At 35.9% G+C, this 19171-nt stretch overlaps 1 protein-coding gene across 4 annotated transcripts in view; it reads left to right on the top strand.

Annotated features, from left to right (window-relative positions):
• The window catches only part of ITSN2 (intersectin 2), an 88975-nt gene that overhangs the window by 53364 nt on the left and 16440 nt on the right, over positions 1–19171 (top strand). For 3 of the 4 annotated variants that reach the window (XM_070732388.1, XM_070732391.1, XM_070732389.1), the window contains 3 exons: positions 446–542; positions 1973–2164; positions 16148–16269. In XM_070732388.1, coding sequence (XP_070588489.1) covers positions 446–542; positions 1973–2164; positions 16148–16269 — 411 coding nt within the window. Of the gene's footprint in view, positions 1–445; positions 543–1972; positions 2165–6663; positions 7323–16147; positions 16270–19171 lie in introns of those variants that run through there. The other variant, XM_070732390.1, reaches the window with a different exon arrangement.

Genomic DNA, 19171 nt, shown 5'->3' with positions numbered 1-19171 from the left:
AAAAAAATATTTTGAGCAAAACTGCATTTATTTCAAGAGGAAGAAAATTTATGAAAAAAGGAGACATCATTGGTTGCTTTGTTGATTTATTGATTATTGTAATCAAAAACTATATAAGTAATTAAATATAAATAAAAACAAGAAGCAATAAGCAAGTAGACATATCAAGCACTTATCTACAAAAAACTACATTTGTATCCCTCTTGCATCATCTGCTGTTGAGTGGAATTTAGTATTCTTCCTCCTTATGAATTTAGAAAAAGAACATATTTTCTTAATCCACCTGTCCCAAAATGTATGAATAATAAAGGTATAAAATCTGAGACTATGGTTCATACATAGGGCAGAGCAAGAAAACACGAGATACTGACTGCCTATCTGAGCAGAGATAAAAGTGCGCAAGTAAAATGACATTAGATTTTGCATTGCCAATTGTGTTTTTCAGGCAAGAGGGAAAAAAAGACAAAAAGGATGGTTTCCTGCTACCCATGTGAAACTTTTGGGTCCCAGCAATGAAAAGACTATGCCAGCTGTTCATCCAGGTGAGCAATTAAAGCTTATTTCTGATTGGTAGCTGAGTTCATATCTTATTGTAACCCACCCACCCCAAAAAAAAAAATGTTTAGCTTAGCATACTATGTGACTTAATTCTTTATAATTTGTAACCAATAGTTTAAGACTTAGATTCATGTGGGAATCCACACAATTGTGATACATTCAATAAACCACAGATTCTTATGGTTTCAGGTGCAAGCCATATAACGGGTTTTATTTTCATTTTTATTCTTTGTTTGTGGTTATATTTTGTTCTTGATACTCATTTCAATGTAGTTATTTATTGTGTTAATTTAATTTCTTTCTTTGATTTCTTAGATTTCTCTTCTAAAAATGTAAATAAATTGAGAATATTTATATTTATTTCCTGGTTTCTCTTCAGATTTTACATAAAGCCATTGATATGTAGAGTTACAATAAAATCATATAATGCATACTTGTGTATGCATTATAGCCAAATTATTTGAATTTTATAAAGCTTTGGATTTTGTTCTCTATGAAAAAGAAAAAACAAATCTTTATTCTGAGGCAGCCTATAAAATGAGAATGAAAGTAAAACAAAATAAAGACAGGATTAGACTAGGAAGTACAGTATGTGTTTTCTTTATACAGTACATGTTTAAATTTAGTTGCCTCACAATATGGGACATATTTATTGAATTGATTATAATTAATATAATAGAATCTTTGGAAGAGACAGTATATAAATAAGCAAGTAAATTTAGAAAAATAAATTAAGTTTCTGAATTTAATTAAATTTACCGGTATTTAAATAAAAGCATTTGTTTTCTTTTAAGAATTAATTGGAAAAAACTGCCATTTTTTCACCTTAAATATCCTAAGCATTTGTACTATTTATTAAGATGACTACTAAATAAACAGGCAATTTTAGCAATTTATAATTGGCAAAACTTACCTTCACAAATTATGACTACAATTGTTATTTGAAAATTGGAAGTATATTAGTAAATGTTTTTGCCAACACTTTACTTTCAAATAGGAGACACTTTTTACCTTGTTGCAATTGAAGTTGGTTTTTTTTTTTACAGTCCTGTTCTTAATTCCTATACTTAATTCTTTTAAGAATTGAGCGCAGAATAGTCAGATTCACATTTGATGAGATAAGTCAATCCAGAAGTCAAAACTTTCAACTTAGAAACATTGAGAATAAGATTGCTATTTCTGAATTAGAACTGTTTTTGATTATAACATGTACCGTAAATATTTAACATGCACAAACTTAAATAGTTAGTTTTGGGGAATCCAGAGCATGACACCGTGGTCTTTCAAGACTGAAGGATGCCAATGCAGTTTTGTAAATTTCTGGGCATGAATGGGGATTTTTGCAAGTAATGACATAGTTATTGTTGGTACTCCTTAAGAACATGTCCTTTGTCATATTTTTTGTTTCTATTAGTGTGTCAAGTGATAGCAATGTATGACTACTCAGCAAACAATGAAGATGAGCTCAATTTTTCTAAGGGGCAGCTTATAAATGTAATGAACAAAGAAGATATGGATTGGTGGCAAGGGGAAATCAATGGTGTTTATGGCCTCTTTCCTTCAAACTATGTGAAGATGACTGTAGATTCTGATCCAAGTCAACAGTGTAAGTAAAACTTGCTTAAGTGTTCATGATTTCAATATAGATGTGCATTTGTGTGGTGACATCCATTCCTTCAACAGGAAAATGCTGGGTTATTTAGAACTGGAGAGCTAAAATAATAACTAAAATAGTTTAGTCACTGAGATACATTGCTATGGACCTTGTGCCTTTTTAAAAATGGCAGAAGTTTTTAAAAGAAATTGTTTGGAAAGTTCAATTTCCTTCAAATTTTTACTATCTGCTTCCAATTATGTTATGCTGAACTCTTTCTGTGAGTAGTGAGCTATTTTTGTAAGAGAGCAATAGACTGATTTAATTTATGTTTGGTATAGCCAAAAAACATTCTCAGTGGTTCATAACTTCTACAAACAATATAATAAAATTATAATGAATCCTAGTCTAACTTTTCTCAATAAAATATGGATTATTGTCTACATTTTTTTAAAAAAAAGAAAGCCTCAAAGATGTTTTACAGTATAGGCTTCATAACTTCCAACCTCACAGATTTTGATCTTTCCAGACCAAGTCAGGAAACAGACCCTACAAGGATACCAGACATGCTATCTTGTTATTGTAGCTTTGGTTTTTGTGTCATCAAGTTAGCTTTTTGTTTCCTGCCAATTTTACTGCAAGTTTCTTGATAATGTTTTTAGCAATGTTTGCACTAACCTGCTTCCTAGGGCTGAGGGAGTGGGTCTAGTCTAAGGTCACCTGACTAACTTCATGCCTAAAGCGGAAAGAAAACTCAAAGTCTTCTGGTTTCTAACCTGGTGTCTTAACCACTATACCAGACTGAACAATAAAATAAAAATCCTGAAAACTTGTCAAAGTTTCTCTCTGCCCACCTAGTACCAAAGAGAATCAAAGAAAAGTTATCTCTGTAGTGAAGTTAAAGCTCTGACTTATTATTCAGAATATACAGCTCCATCATTTATATAATATTTCTTGGCATCAGTCTTGTTAATACACAGGTTACCAACTTTTCATTACACTGGTTTGCAATCATTAAGAGATCTGTGTTTTGCCAAGGAATGGAGATAGTTTTGAAGCAAGATTTTATCTGGTTTTTTTAATGGGTGATCAAGAATTGTTCTAAGTATAATTCCATATGTAGCCTAATATAATTAAAGTGCCTGGTAGAATCTAATTTGTGCACATATAGTCTTATGTCTCAGGTTATCAATAACAGGAATAGTGTTGGCTTCAACATACATTGTTTTGTATCTTCCCCTTGACTTTTGCTTTGTTTACGATTTGATCAATAAAAATGCTCGCTTTCTGTTTTATGGTTGTGATTTGGCCTAATTGAAATATTTCCTTGATATGAAATTTGGATTATTTCCTATAGGATTAGAATGATTTTTCTGGCTTTTAACAAAGTTAACAATGTAGTTCACACTTTTAGATTTAATATGTTTAACAAATTGGGCTGCACCATAGTATTTGGATAAGCCAATGTTTTACTAAATGTTGGGATAATAGCAAGATAAGGTTTACTATCATTTTTAATCTTCCTCCAGAAGGCCAGTCTCATATTTGTGGATGGACCAGATTTTTATCCTTTAGAGCAGTGATGGTGAACCATTTCTGGTTCGAATGACAAAAGGGTGGGAGTGCAGGGAGGTCATGTGCACACATGCCCAGACCCATAGCTCAATGTGCCCCCTGTGCATGTGTGCATGACCCCCGACCCACTCCCGGCATGCAATGGCACATCCATTTTTCATTCTCCCTAGGCTTCAGAGCTATTGGAAAGGCGAAAATGACCTTCTTCATCCCTCCCGCCCCCTCCCCCGAGGCCAGAAATGGCCTGTTTCCCAACTTGAAAGGCTCTGGAACTTGGGAACAGTCTGTTTCCTGACTCCTGGTACGCTCAGAAGGCCCAAAAAGTAGCTGGCTGATGCACCCATGCATGCCAAAACTAAGCTTGCGTGCCCACTGGTATGGCTCCGCGCAGTGAAGGGCTACCAAAATTGTTCCTACCACACTGTGGGCGTGGCTTATGCAGGACGCCCTGCATTTTCTTTCACCATCTTTCAGTGCAATTGGGCGCGCTGGAGTGGAGCTCCATTTTCGCTAGCCCACTGCATTGCCCACCGTCCGGGCAGCAACCCATCCCTGGCTCCGCGTGCCACAGGTTCGCCATCATGTCTTTGGAGCAATAGCAAATGTCATTTGTCTACCATATTTCTCCCAAAAGATGAACCACCTTGAAAAGAAGCCCTATCACATTTTTTGAGTGTGTGCTATCAAATTAAGCCCTACCCACAAAATTAGCCCTAATAAGACCCTACTCACCCCAGGATAAGGCACACAGTTAAAAAATAAGCTAGGGTGATGTTCGGGGATGGAGCTACCCTATTTACCATGCCTCCCACCCCCAATACCTGCTTCACTTCTGTGACCACTTGCCACCGCTTGCATGCTGGCCTCTGCTTTTTACCTTTAGATGCCTTCCAGCAAGTATCTAAAGGTGAAGCAGAAAAGTTCGTAGATAAGTCATTTCTATATCATAGTATTGGGTTTTTGGTTTATTTTTTAAGCATATACCAAGAAGGAAATTGCTGTAAACAAAATGTCTCTTGTTTGTATATATTATGCAAAGTTAGTAATTACTTATGTTGTACTCTAATAATTTGGCTTGTATGAACTTCAAAGTTGGTATCATAATTACTTCAAAATGAAAATTTGTTTCTTAGAAATTTGCTAGTTACTCTAGTAAAGATGTCAGTGCTTTCCCCCTCCCCTCCATGTTCATTGAGTTTTTAACCCTGTTTTTCTCCTCTCCATATTCTGGTATGAACATGCAAAGAGTTGGTGGCATATTTAATGAAGCAAATTGGATGCTTATAAAAAGGCACACACAGAGACATACACACACACGCACACATACACACAAATAGACATATACATATGCATCTTTAATAAGTGTAGTTTGTATTTCATTCTGTATATAATATGAATATTACGTTTCATTTTATCCACTATAACTCCTTAAATAAAATCTGAACATAGCACCATAAGGAAACAAAATGCTATTTTTAGGTCTGTTCATTCTACTTATAAAAGGTTATGTCTGTGAAAAAAACCTTAATTTAATAATGAGGTGCCAAAATGTCTTCTTGGAATCTGTCTCCCAAATTTGATGGATGTCCTAAATAATATTAGCACATGTCTTCATTATGTGCTTCTCAACAACAAATGGTACCATCTAATCAGATATAATTAGTATTTGCAAGCTGATGGGGAAATTGAAGATACGTTTTATAAGTAACGGCAGTATGGCCAATTGCTTCCATACTCTTACTCTGGAAATTACATGGACATGTAGTCATGAGGGGTTAAACACCATTTTTATCTTTACCAATGTTCATTAAGTCATTTTAATGCCTATTTTATCTCTTGAAATAAGTATTGAATTCATTTTCCCACAATAGATGAACAGGGCAATGTCTTTTGATAATTGTTTGGTTTCATGCTCTTGATAAATGGTACAGTGGTACCTCTACTTACGAATTTAATTCGTTCCATGGCCAGGTTCTTAAATAGAAAAGTTTGTAAGAAGAAGCAATTTTTCCCGTAGGAATCAGTGTAAAAGCAAATAATGTGTGTGATTGGGGAAACCGCAGGGAGCTCTGTTTCCTCTCAGGAGATTCCTAGAGAAGCTCCGTAGAGGCTTCTCCTCGCCTTTTGCGGCCCTGTTTCCTCCCAAGAGATTCCTAGAGAGGCCCCAGAGAGGCTTCTCCCTGCCTTTTCCAGTTACAGTTTTGGAGGCTTGGGTTTGTAAATGAAAAATGGTTTTTGAGAAAAGGCAAAGAAAGCTTGAACACCCGGTTCTTATCTAGAAAGGTTCTGAAGTAGAGGCTTTCATAGATAGAGGTACCACTGTACTGTGTAATTTGAACATATATAACTCAGATTTTGAATTTAAATAGCATTAAAGCCTTTATTATGCCTTTGGGTCAGAAATCAGTTCATAGAAACATATGCATCTAAAATTGTAGATATCTTTAAAATACAATTATAACATGACAATAATATAAATATAATGCACATCATAGTCAGGATCATCAAAATTAATACTAATGTTCAGTTGTAGATGGGATGAACAAAACAAATAGAGGCACAGAATCAGGCAATCTGGGAAGCTACGTCAGTCCTAGTGGGATAGAAGAGTTGACAAATAAGCATTGGTTCTGATTAAGATCAGGTATAAACACTGAAACTTGAAATTTTACCTATGACAAGTCCAGTTAATATTCTAAGCCATTACCTTGCTGCTTGATTTTTAGTTTAATTTTTAAAATGAACTGTTACAGCACCTGGCAATTTTAAACACAGTGTGTCCTGTTTCCAAATAGTTTTAAATTATCAGAAATATTTAAAAACATATTAATTCTGTCTTTATAATATTGGTTATTAAGACAGTACTGCTTCTTATACATGTCACCATGTTCTACTATATCATTTATCCCTAATTTTGTTTTCTTTTCTTTTTCAAGGAGCCACTGTTGTCTTCCAGTATGAAAGCACCTCAGAGACCCACTATACAAGTTTGACTATAGCATGGCGGCAGGGTGGACAGCCTGCTCAGATCTCTGAAACGATTTCTTTGCTTCGCTTCAGTATTAAATCCACTCAAGACTTCACATTTTGTTCTATGCTGTACAATTACAATTCATTTATGCAAACTGATTAGTGGGTCTTTGTGTGGCTTTCTGCACTCTCCAATCTGGTTTTCTCTACTCTCTTTATTTAGGAACAATAATGAATTATTAGAATGCTAGTCCAAGCTATCTCTTGGCACAATGCAACTTTAGGCACACAAAGACCTACTATTTGTACTGTCACATGGGAAATTGTGTTCTGGTGATTAGCATCATATGTTTCCTATGTTGATCTCTCACTATGCACTTCATGTATGATCCTGTACACAGTGGCAATGCTATTGTGAGAAAACACAGCAGAGATAGAATAAAATCTGTTATGTTGTCTTAAAGGCACTTTATATCACTGTTATGTCTATATATGTTATATACTAGAGCTCTTCACTTTCACCAGAAACAAATATATAGCATGTCTTTTGCTACAGAAGTTGGAAAGATTCTGCCCTAAATGCTATACCCTTCTTAATATGTTAAAGGAGAGAGTAATATTTTTTTTTTACAATTGACAAAGTTTGTTTTTGAGAGAAATTTCATTTAGAGCCTTGCCAAAAGTCTGAGAAGCCTCTGTTTCTCACATTCCCAATACTGTAATACTTTTAAGGATGCTTCTCCCTGCTGCCCACCCCCACTTCCCTCTCATGGGTCCTGATACTTCAGGTGGCTTTGGGATTGGGAGAGCAGCAAAAATATCATTTTCAACTGTGGAAGACTTAAGGAAAGTCTCTTGATGCTCCTAGCATTACCAGCCTTCCAAGAGCATTTCAGATCCTGATTGTAAAGGAAAGGAGCTTGTTGCAAGAGAGGAGCAGTATTGTGGGTCTTTCAAAATTAAAGAAGTCTTTTGGAGACCAGATACCTTAAAATCTTTAGAAATAGCATGTTATGGTATTCTAGTTGTTTGTGTTTAGGATTCGAAAAAATCCTCAAAACAACACTATGTTATGACAGGATAATAGCTGTCATAATGTAGTGAGCAAGGCTGGCATTTGGCTCCCCCCCCCCCCATTATTTAGATTTTGAGTACAAATTAAATATATGTTTTAGTTGCAAAACAAAAACAGACCACTGAAAATTAAATATTTGCCACCAACATGATATACAGTATGAGAGGCCAGTTGCCTTCCCCTGCCCCATTTTTTACAGATGCATTTTTTAAATTAAACTTTTTGGTTAATTTCTTTTTTTCATTCTTATTAACATTTGCTAACATACACCATTATCACCTCACTTCATGGTGCCTTTTTAACAGACAATCAAGCTTTCCCCCTCCCCCCCCCCCCCCCCCATGTAGTCCATATCCATTTGTAAAGGTAGCCTTGTCCTGCCTGCTAAATTGTTCTAGATGTCTTGGATAGTTGTGCTGTATTGCAGTCAGTTAATTGACCTGTTTTTAGGAGGTGTATTTGCATGTGAGCATATGTTTGGTGGGATTTGGGACTGTGTGGAGAGACCCAACCCCCACCTTGTTGGTTTACAGACACCAGTATGAAAATTAATTCAGTCCTTAGATTGAAAGAAGTTTCCCATTTCTTCTGTACAAGATTAGCTATTTAATGTGAAGTGCATATCCATTTCCCCCCCAATATTCTAAGGGTGTGATCCAAAATTTTTAAATGAGTGGTTTATTTTCTACAAAGTATTTTTAGCACTATTGCCTCACAGGGCAGCCTGTGCATATTTAGTCCAAAATAAGCTATTATGTTCAATGGTGCTTACTATCTGATAAAAGTGTTCAGAATTGCTATTTAAATGAATATATCAGGCTTATGAAATCACTGATGCCTTTATTACTAGTACACCTATTAGTACTAGTAATGGATTGTAGAAGGAGAGCCTTTCATGCCAAAAAGAACAGATAGGTGCCTAAATCAAGATATAAATAAATATCTTATCTCGACATTATTATTAACAATAACAAATAGCAAATAGCTTAATGTTAAGTTGATGGTTCTCCCATACTAATATTTATTCTATGACCTAATATGTTAATCAAGGTACATGATGGTCTTTCCTTACAAAGCACAGTTGTAGTTTAGCAGCTGCCAACTAGAAGATCTCTTACAGGGTCTTAATTAAATTAATTTAAACCAGATATTAAAATCTGTTAATTAATTCTTGCCAAGCTATAATTCACCAACCATTTATAGTGGCAAGATGAGTGCTTATCCATCTCTTTGAGTTTACCAAAATAGCAACAAAAATAAGTTTTTTTTGTTTTATCACTTATTCTCCTGGTAGGCCTCAGGTTTTATGCTGTGTAAGGAATCCCAAGATGGTAGAACATGGAATCATATGCCTGGAAGAGACTTTGGAGGTCTCCCTGCTCAAATGGTTATACCATATTGATCAAATAGTGGTCCAATCTCCTTTTGAAAATCTCAAGGATAGAACATCCACAACCCCAGAAGGCAAATTATTCCATTGTTTAATTGTTCTTACTGTCAGAAAAATTCCCCTTGCTTCTAGGCGGGACCTCTCTGCCAATAAATATAGGAACTGAGAATTTTTGTACTTTTAGTTGTTAATTGTTTAGTTAGGTAGGTTTTTAAGGATAAGACTGTGAGCAGAAAGCGTCCGAGGGGCTTATTGCTTGTTTCTACCTTTAAAACGTTTTTAACCTATAAAGCTAAACTTGGTACAATTTTGGACTGTTTCTGAGCCCTGAGGAGTTTTAATGGCAGAAATGGAAGCACTGTGCTTTTTGAGCTTATGAGAAGGAGAGTGATAATATAAATTTTGCTGCTGAACATCAAGTATTTTGCCATTAAATTTCAGTTGTATTCAGGTAGTCCTCGAGTTACCACCACAGTTGGACCCAACATTTCTTTTGCTAAGTGAGACAGCTGTTAATTGAGTTTTGCTCCATTTTGTGAGCTTATTTGCCAGAGTTGTTAAGTAAATCACAGCAGTTGTTAAGTTAGTTTAACACAGTTAAGTGAATTTGGCTTCTCCATTGACTTGGCTTGTCAGAAAATTGCAAAAGGTGATTACATGATCTTAGGACACTGCAACTGTCATAAATATGAGCCAGTTGCCAGATATCTGAATTTGAATCAGGTGACCATGGGTATGCTGCAACAGTCGTAAATGTGAAAATGGTCATACCTCACTTTTTCTCTGCTGTTGTAACTTCAAATGGTCACTAACTGAACTGTTGTGAGGACTATCTGTAATCTTAAGGTACTGGGGACTGCAGGTTGTTCGTCCTTGGCTTATCAGTTGCAGAAATGAATTTAACCATATTTTAAAGTTCAAATAATGCTCCTTGATTTCCTAATAAAAGAGTAAAGGGTTTGGTTTGTTGGACTTAATTTAGCAACTTAATAATTACTGTTAGAATGAAAAAATGGTTACTGTACCAGTAGGATGAGTTTAAGGAAAAGATGTTTTTGTCAGTCTATAATTTAAGAATCTTCAGAGATAAAATATATTTTAATGCAAGTGGTAGAATATAGCTCAAAAGAGGTACAAACAATTGACATTAATAAGAATGTTTGATATGCTTAGGCTTTTGCTAATATGTATTTTGCTATTATTTATTATTAGTATTCTATTTCGCTGAGAATTCATTTCTGTATTTATAATTTTATTTCTAGCATAGAAAGCTAGGCCCAAGCAGATCATGGCATAACTAAATAATAAATCAAAAACATGAATAAAATTTGTGTATGGTTATAAGTTATACCTGCTAAAATTTCAGAAAGTAGTTTTTAAAAAGTATTTTGCAACAAATTATTTGAGTAGAGTTCCAAATTAGGATACTGAGAAACTTAGACAAAACAAAATTCACATAAAATAGGGGAAATATTTTTCTCCTAATTTCAACATCTCAATTTACAAAAGTTGCAAAATAGTTTCCTTTGTCACATGGATTTTCAAAATAAAAAGGAGATTGTTACAATATTTGAGGCCAAGTTTTTAAGCATGGCTGTATAAACCATGTTCTTTAGCTTTAGATATGAATAGCTTTACTTTTTTCATTTGGATGGTTAAGGTTTTTTACTATTATCAAAAATAGATAACAGTATTATAGCATATGAGGCAATTTGCTACATGTTATTCATCCCCATTCCAGAAATGGAACTAAAGTTCTCCAAATAGGAATGAGGGATTCCTAACTTAGAAATTAATATTCAGCTTTCTTAAAGTTTTTAGAAAGGAGCTTGTGATTTCCTGACATTTTTAATGGAGTACGAAATAGCTGTTGACAATGCTATTTTTCTGTTTGCAAAAAGAATGTAAAAGCTCGAGAATTCTTGATTTTTATTTTTACAAATGAATTGTACTACCCAGTGTGATTTGCCAGAAACGCACAAACCAGTATTTGCTAAAATATGTCCTATGACTTGTATTATTTTTCTATTAAAGTCAATCAGTGATGACAGACTTCCAGCTGTAGTAGTATTTTGGGCTGCTACCGCAAAATGCTGCTTACTTGTCATTAATTATGTTTGTTTCCTAAATATCACAATGCTGTGTACTGTTTTGATATTTGTATTTCGAGGCTTTCTAGTATTAAAGCAGTGGAATAATTATTAGTGTTTTGCTATATGAACACAGCCTATGCTGTGCATGAGCATTGTTTTTTGAACACTGGAAATAACTATGCAACACTATTTTATTAAAGAGACACACAAAGAATATCCTTATTGACGTGTGATTTCTTTTCAGCAGAGTTAACCATTCTCAGGTTTGATACATTTTCATAAATTATTCATTTGTATTGTTCCTTCATTATATAACCAACCAATCACTAAAATCTTTTAGAAGATGATCACATAGCTAGAGCGTATTTTAACGATTGTTTATGTGTGATAGAGGAGACGTTGTCATTTCTAACATCAATTTAAACCTGTTCATTCAACATAGCTTTGCAATTCTCATCAAAAGAGAATTCCCAGAATGTAAGAAGGGAAGTTATTACTATTAATCTGGGATCAAACTTGTAAATATTGATCTCTAAACAAGATCAAGACTAGTTTTAAATTTATAATATAAACATATATCTCTGTAAAGCCAAATCTTTTAACACGGTATGCATTGCTGATATTGCAATGCATACCTGAGTCTGCGGAGAGGGGCGGCATACAAATCTAAATAATAAATAAATAAATAAATTTCCTTTCCTAGCAGGTATTATAGATTGTCAGTTTTCTTCTTAATTTGTTTCTTTCTCACTTCTAAATGCTACTCTTTCAGCTAATCAGGTTATTAGGGAGACCAGTGGTGTAGGTTAAAAGGGCCTGACCACATCCTTTTGCCCATTTACTAATTCAAAAGAAATTTCTCTAGTCATTTGGATTGATAGTGGTATTCCATAATTCTCAACCAAAGAGTCAAATGCTGTGGCTAACATTGCTAACTGTTGTGGAATTCTATGGTTAAAGAAATACCAGCTTTAAAGGTCCATATGCTTATTTTGAGAGAGAAAAAGTAAAGTCTAGGAAATCATAACAATAAAAGTGGGGGAGAACCATATAAACTGGTATTTTTTGTCTCTCACATACATACAAAACACAGGCCTGTGTGCGTGTGTATTCCTCAATTTATGACCACAATTGAGATCAGAATTTATGTTGCTAAGTGAGAAGTTTATTAAATGAGTTTTGCCCCATTTTTTTTTACTTTTCATGCCACATTTGTTCAGTGAATCACTATAGTTATTAAGTTACTAACCTGGTTATTAAGTTAATTTGACTTCCTCATTGACTTTGCTTGTCAGAATATCGCAAAAGGTGATCACATGAATCCGGGACACTTGCAACTGTCATAAAGTTGAACCAGTTGCCAAGCGTCTTAAGTTTGATCACATGACCATGGGGATGCTAGAAAGGTTGGCGACATTTCAATGAGATCTCATTCGTCATCTTCAGACTGGGTGTGGGTATAATATGTACACTCGGGCTTTGTGTTCACCCGAGCACAAAGCCCGAGTGTATGTATTATACACACACACACACACACACATAGAAACATAGAAGATTGACATATATAGAGAGAGGGGGGGAGAAGGAGGGAGGGAGAGGGAGAGAATGAGAATTCTACAATTTTATAAATTTAAAACAATATTTGGATTTTTCAAATGTACAATTTATATTGCTCCAGATACATTATTATGGAGATACAGCAGTATTTAGGATTAAAATGATTAAAGGCCAATTGAACTTGTATTATATCTGAGTGGCATACTTAAGTCAATTTCTAAACTGCCAGTCAAAAGGTTCACGGAAACCTGAAACCTCATGAGAAATCTGGGGCCTTTAGAATTTGAATTTATTTTCTTCAAGGATTAATTTATTCTCTAGGAGGGCAACAAAAAATTGCTGATAAATTCATATGCATTCTCAGAAAATATTTCTACTGACAACTGTTCATGATTTACAGTAACTGGTTTGTAAATGAAAATGATTTACAAAAAGAGGAAAACCAAGAGTAACTTATATAAAGTTGTCTATCAGTATAATCTTTTTGCTTCAAATAATTTATTTTTATAATACAATATTTTTTAGTTTGGAGTTATTTTGAATATTTCCTATATAACATGCTGATCAGTCATATCTGTTCTCTTGCCAACTGTATTCTTTGTTTAGGGCATGTATGAGAATTATCATATTTTTTTCACCAATTGGTAGGAAAATAAGGACACTTGACATATATATCAGTATTGGTAAATGGTTTTCTTAGTAAAGAATTATCTGCATTATTCATGGATAACATCTATGAATACTTTTAATGTACTGGTAAAAGAAGATAGGTCAACCTTTGGGACCCATTTACATATTTGGCATTTCGAGAATATATTGGGATTACTTTTATAAAAGGAAGAGTTTATAATTGCCATGTTGGGCATGCCACAAAATGCCTACATTTCAGAGTCTAAAATCAGTACAGTGATCCCCCGCTCGTTGCGAGGGTTCCGTTCCAGGACCCCCCGCAATGAGCGGGTTTTCGCGAAGTAGCGCTGCGGAAGTAAAAACACCATCTGCGCATGTGCAGATGGTGTTTTTACTTCCGCAGCGCTAGCGAGGAGCCGAAGATTGGGGGCGGCGCGGGTGTTTTAAAACGTCCCCGCCGACATGGGCGGCTCGCTAGCACCCCCTAACCCGGGTTGGGGGTTCGGGGGTATGCTAGCGAGCCCCCCATGTCGGCGGGGACGTTTTAAAACACCCGCGCGACTTTCCAATGAGTCCCGAAGACAACGCGTTTGTCTTCGGGACTCATTGGAAAGTCGCGCGGGTGTTTTAAAACGTCCCCGCTGGCATGGGGGGCTTCCTAGCAGCCCCCCAAACCCGGGTTGGGGGTCCGGGGGTGCTGGCAAGCCCCCCATGCCGGTGGCGACGTTTTAAAACAGCCGCGCCGCCCCCAATCTTCGGCTCCTCGCTAGCGGGCAGGCAGGCGGCTCCTCGCTAGCGGGCAGGCAGGCGAGAGCTAGCGCCAGCGAACGGCTTGTCCGCGCTCGCTCTGGCCGCTTTCGAGCTGAGTCCTGAAGCGAATTCGCTTCAGGACTCAGCTCCAAAGCGGCGAGAATGAACGGTGTGGGCGGGCGAAGGGCGGGCAGCAGCGAGGAGTTTGCGTGGGCGGTGGGGAAACTCCTTGCTGATGCCCGCTGCTCGCCCTCCCGCCAGCAAGAGGGGGAAGACCCAGGGAAGCCGCCCAGCAGCTGATCTGCCGGGCACCATCTGCGCATGCGTGCCCATAGAAAAAAGGGCACGCATGCACAGATGGTGTTTTGACTTCCGGGTTGAAAAATCGCGAATTACCCTGTTCGCAATGGTCGGGGACGCAATAACCGGGGGATCACTGTACATTTGTTTCTCACAACCTCTCTTATCCATTGAATATTTGCTATCGAGCTTTTACATTTTCCTTGGTTTGGCAGACACTTCCAAATCCCTGGATTGAAATTATCTAATATTTTTATTTTATAACCAATGCACTATGCTCCACCAAAGTTTCAAAGGCTTTGTTGTATATATTATGGTGCTTCTTTCTTATTGGTGAGTGCCAGTTGCTCTTTTCCTTAGTTGAAATAATTTTTTTTTTGGGGGGGGGGATTGGGAGGAGTGGAGAGAAACTTTTTGCAGGCCAAGGGAAGTAGGAGTCAGCCACTTGTGACTAGTTTGTAAGTCAGTGAATTTGGATAGACCAAATACAATGTAACCTTGGTTAACCACCACAATCCGTTCTGGAATATTGGTTTTTAACCGAAATGTTCAGTATCAGAAACAATTTTCCCCATAAGAAAAAAAGGAAATAGATTTAATTGGTTCACAGCCCTGTTTACTCACTATTTCCTTTATTTCTTATGGGGAAAATAGATCCCTCATTTATCGTGAATGTTCCGTTCCAGGACCACCCACGATAAAGGATTTTTTCCTCTCCCCCGACATACATTGTCTCTCACTTTCCCCCTCCCCTTTGCCTCTTTACCTCTTGTCTCTCTGCCTTCATCTCCTCGCCAGGGAAGCAGCAAAGCGTCGTTTTGGCTATGATAAGGCAGGTGCTGGGTTAGCAGGTCTCGGTGCCGGCGGCTTCTCTTTAAGGACAGTGGTGGTGGCGGCAACTGCTGAGGTGGCTGCGGTGGCTTCTCTTCGAGGACAGTGGCAGCAGCCTGGGGCATGGACATGATGTTCCCGGCACTGCTACTCCTTAAAGGGAAGCCACTGGAGCCGCCTCAGCAGTTGCCACAACCGCTGGGACCAGCTAACTCAGCTTCCCTTCGAGGAGCAGCAGCGCCGGGAACATCATGTACATGCCCAGGCCCCTGCCGCCGCCACTGTCCTCGAAGAGAAGCCGGTGGCGGCGGGACCAGCTAACTCAGCGCCTGCCTCATCATAGCCAAAGCAACGCTATGTTGTTCCCCTGGCGAGGAGACATAGGCAGAGGCAAGAGGTAAGGAGATGGGGGGGAGTGAGGGACAATGGGTATAACATTTCGAATAACAACCAAAAATTTCTGTTAGGTATCTGAATTTTTGTTCGGTATCCAGTGCAAAGTTTTAACGGAATTTTTGGTTGTTATCCAAAATGTTCACTATCCAAGGTGTTCACTAACCAAGGTTCCACTGTATAATATAAACATAAAATCATGATATAACATGAACAGTTCAAAAGCAAACAAATAAAATAAATTAAGTAAAACTCAAAACTTCTAATTATGAGAACTGGAAATTATACCTTTGATGAGAACTCTGTGTGTGTTCTATACATCTATTTCAGAGTCAGTTTGGGGTTTTTTAATTCATTAAAAGAGAATTTTCATTGCCTGTTTGATATTGAACAAATAAGCTCAAGATTATTAAGAATGCTTAATTTTACAGGGTGTGCTGATCTCCAGAGCCTTGACACAATGCAACCCATGGAAAGGAAGAAGCAGGGTTATATACATGAGTTGATCCAGACAGAAGAAAAATACATGGATGACCTTCAACTTGTCTTAGAGGTAAGATCGGCTTGGGGGGCGGGGAGATTGTTACTGTATAAAAATATTTCCATTGCTTTTAATTACATTGGAAGGTCTTGTAGTAAATTACCACACAGTGCAACATCACCATTCAATACAGTTCTGTAATAATCATCAGTCTTAAGGATTTCCGTATTTTATACAGTAAAAACACACATTAATCTTTTGAATATGCAATGTAATATTTTGTTTGGCTTTTAGGCAATTCAACCATCAATAGATACATAGGTGCAAACCACACTTACACACCATTCAAAAAAGACAATCAAAACTTAAGGAAAAAGACCATAATGCATCCTCCCCAGGTGCCTACATCCAGATAAGTAGGGATTAACAGCAGACAATCTAATAGAAAGCAATAGTCTAAAGTCTAAACAAGTAACTACCAAGAAGAAACAGACACACACCCAGTACTGGCAGGACAAACTACTATGTATAAACAGGGAGCAAACCCACACTCTGTACAGGAAATGAAAGGACAACTGACAAATCCAAACTTTAATTTTGTTATCAAAATAGATTATGTCTGAGATTACAGACTGAATTGTAACTTCTTCTGGGCTGGACATCTTCATGAAGGAAGCTGGACTTCTAGATGTATGCATAAATACATGTATCTCTGAATTGATTGAGATAGAAATGAAATGCTTACAAGAAAAAATAAAGAGCAGCATACTGAGTGTTTGGGATAAATACAAAAAAAGAATTAACCCAGATTTATTATCTCTTACTTTGTTTATTTTTATAAAAGGAAAGCAGAAAGAAAGCATAGAGGACAGAAATTATTCTTTTTCTTATTTTTATTTTTAATTTTTCCAATTTACATATCAATAAACATTTTAATAGTACTGTGTCATATGTTTCATAAAGGTTATTTATATTTATTTCCTTACATCTTTATTTCTTTATTGCTTGGTGTATTTTCAATTCTTGGCGTATACAATTCTTGCTTTGGTTACTATGTGTAAAATGATGTATGGGAGTTGTTCCTTTATCTTTTGGTTAATTAAGAATAAGAATAGTTCAAGTTTAAATTCTATTTGTTCTCCTATTATCTTCTGTTGCCATTTATCTGTTCCCAATATTTCTTCGCTTTGGGACATTGCCACCACATATGATAAAAAGTCCCATCCTTACTTTTACATTTCCAGCAATTCAGCTTCATATTTGTATACATTTTTGCCAATGTTGCCGGCATTAAATGCCACCTATAAAGCATTTTATATTGATTTTCTTTAAAAGCAGTGATAATGTTAAAATACAGTTTTTGTTCCATATTCTTTCCCATTCCTCTAAATTTATATTACACTCTATATTTTATGTCCATCCAATCATCAAACCTTTCACAATTTCCTGTTCTATTTTTATATTCTTCTTTCTTACCTTAAATCCTTTTATTCGTCTTTTATGTCTAATTTGAGTTAATAGTATTTCTAAAGTCAAAATAAAAAGCAGAGGTGACATTGGACATCTCTGTCTTACTTCCTTATTTATTTCAAATTTCTCTGTATTATCACCATTAGTTATCACTCTTACCTTTTGCTTTGTGTATATCACTTCTATCGTTTTCTTAAACTTCCCTCCAAATCTCATATCTTTCGTTTGTTGGAATAAGAACTGCCAGTTAAGATTATCAAATGCTTTCTGGGCATCTAAAAATATTAGTGTCATCAGTTTTTCAGGATGTGTTTCATAATATTCTAGAATATTTAACACCATTCTCATATTATTCCTAATTTGTCTTATAGGAAAAAACCCATTTTGGTCTAAATTTATCTGATTTAATATTAATTTAAGTCTTTCTGCAACTTTAATAGTAAAAATTTTATAATCTGGTTTGGCAATGAAATTGGCCTATATATTTTTTAATTTTTTGAGGTCTGTATCTTCTTTTGGAATGAGACATATCTAGGCTTCTGTCCAGGAATCTGGTAATTTAGCTGTCTCCAATAAAACATTATACACTTTTAGTAACATCAACTCAAAATCCTCTTATATATGGGTAGGCTCTTGTATACTTCTCCTGGCAAACCATCCAGTCCCGGCGTCTTTTTTTTTTTTTTGCATTGTTCTTCTTAATTCTGTTGTTGTTATCTCTTTGTTTAATATCTCCCTTTGCTCTTTCTTTAGTTCCGGCATCCCCTTGACTTTTAAATATTGTTTTATACCTTCCTCTTCTATGTCATCTTTTTAATATAGCGCCTCAAAATAATTTTTGATTATTTTTTTCTTTCTCTCCATTTTATACTGTAACTCTCCATCTTGTAATACCTCAATCAATCTTTTTCCCTATATATTTTTTAATTTGTAGGCTAGCCATCTCCATGGCTTATTTGCATGTTCAAATTTTTTTTGTTTTACTGCTTTCAATTGTCTTATCGTTTCCTCTTGCTCCACTATATTTCATTTATGTTTTACCAGAACCATTTTCTCTTTAGTTTTTTTTAATTCTGAGGCTCTCTTTGTAATTTAGTTTCTAATTTTTTAATCTCCTCATGAAGTGTATTCTGTATTTGCTTTTGTTCCTTAAAAATAAAAAATAAAATAGAGATGAAAAATATTACCAGGGTCATTCATTGATGTCATAGGAATTTAATCTATTTGATCAGTGGAGGGAATTGAATTTAGGGAATATACCTTTTTCTCGAACCCACATAAATTCTGGTCCTGGGTGGATACGTTATAGATGAATGGAGAGGTAGGAAAAGATATAGAAACAGTAGAAATAATGCCAAAGATATGGGCTAATCATAGCCCCTTAACAATAATCTGGAAAGGACAGAAAAGGTTAGGAGAAGGAACTGACAAATTTTAAAAGAAAAATAATTTATTTTAAGAATTAGAAAAGAAATGGAATTATTCATTGAAGAAAATACAAAGC

This window comes from Erythrolamprus reginae, chromosome 1 (genome assembly GCF_031021105.1).
Source record: "Erythrolamprus reginae isolate rEryReg1 chromosome 1, rEryReg1.hap1, whole genome shotgun sequence".
NCBI classification, from domain to species: Eukaryota; Metazoa; Chordata; class Lepidosauria; order Squamata; family Dipsadidae; genus Erythrolamprus; species Erythrolamprus reginae.
This window is presented reverse-complemented; position numbering and strand designations above follow the sequence as displayed.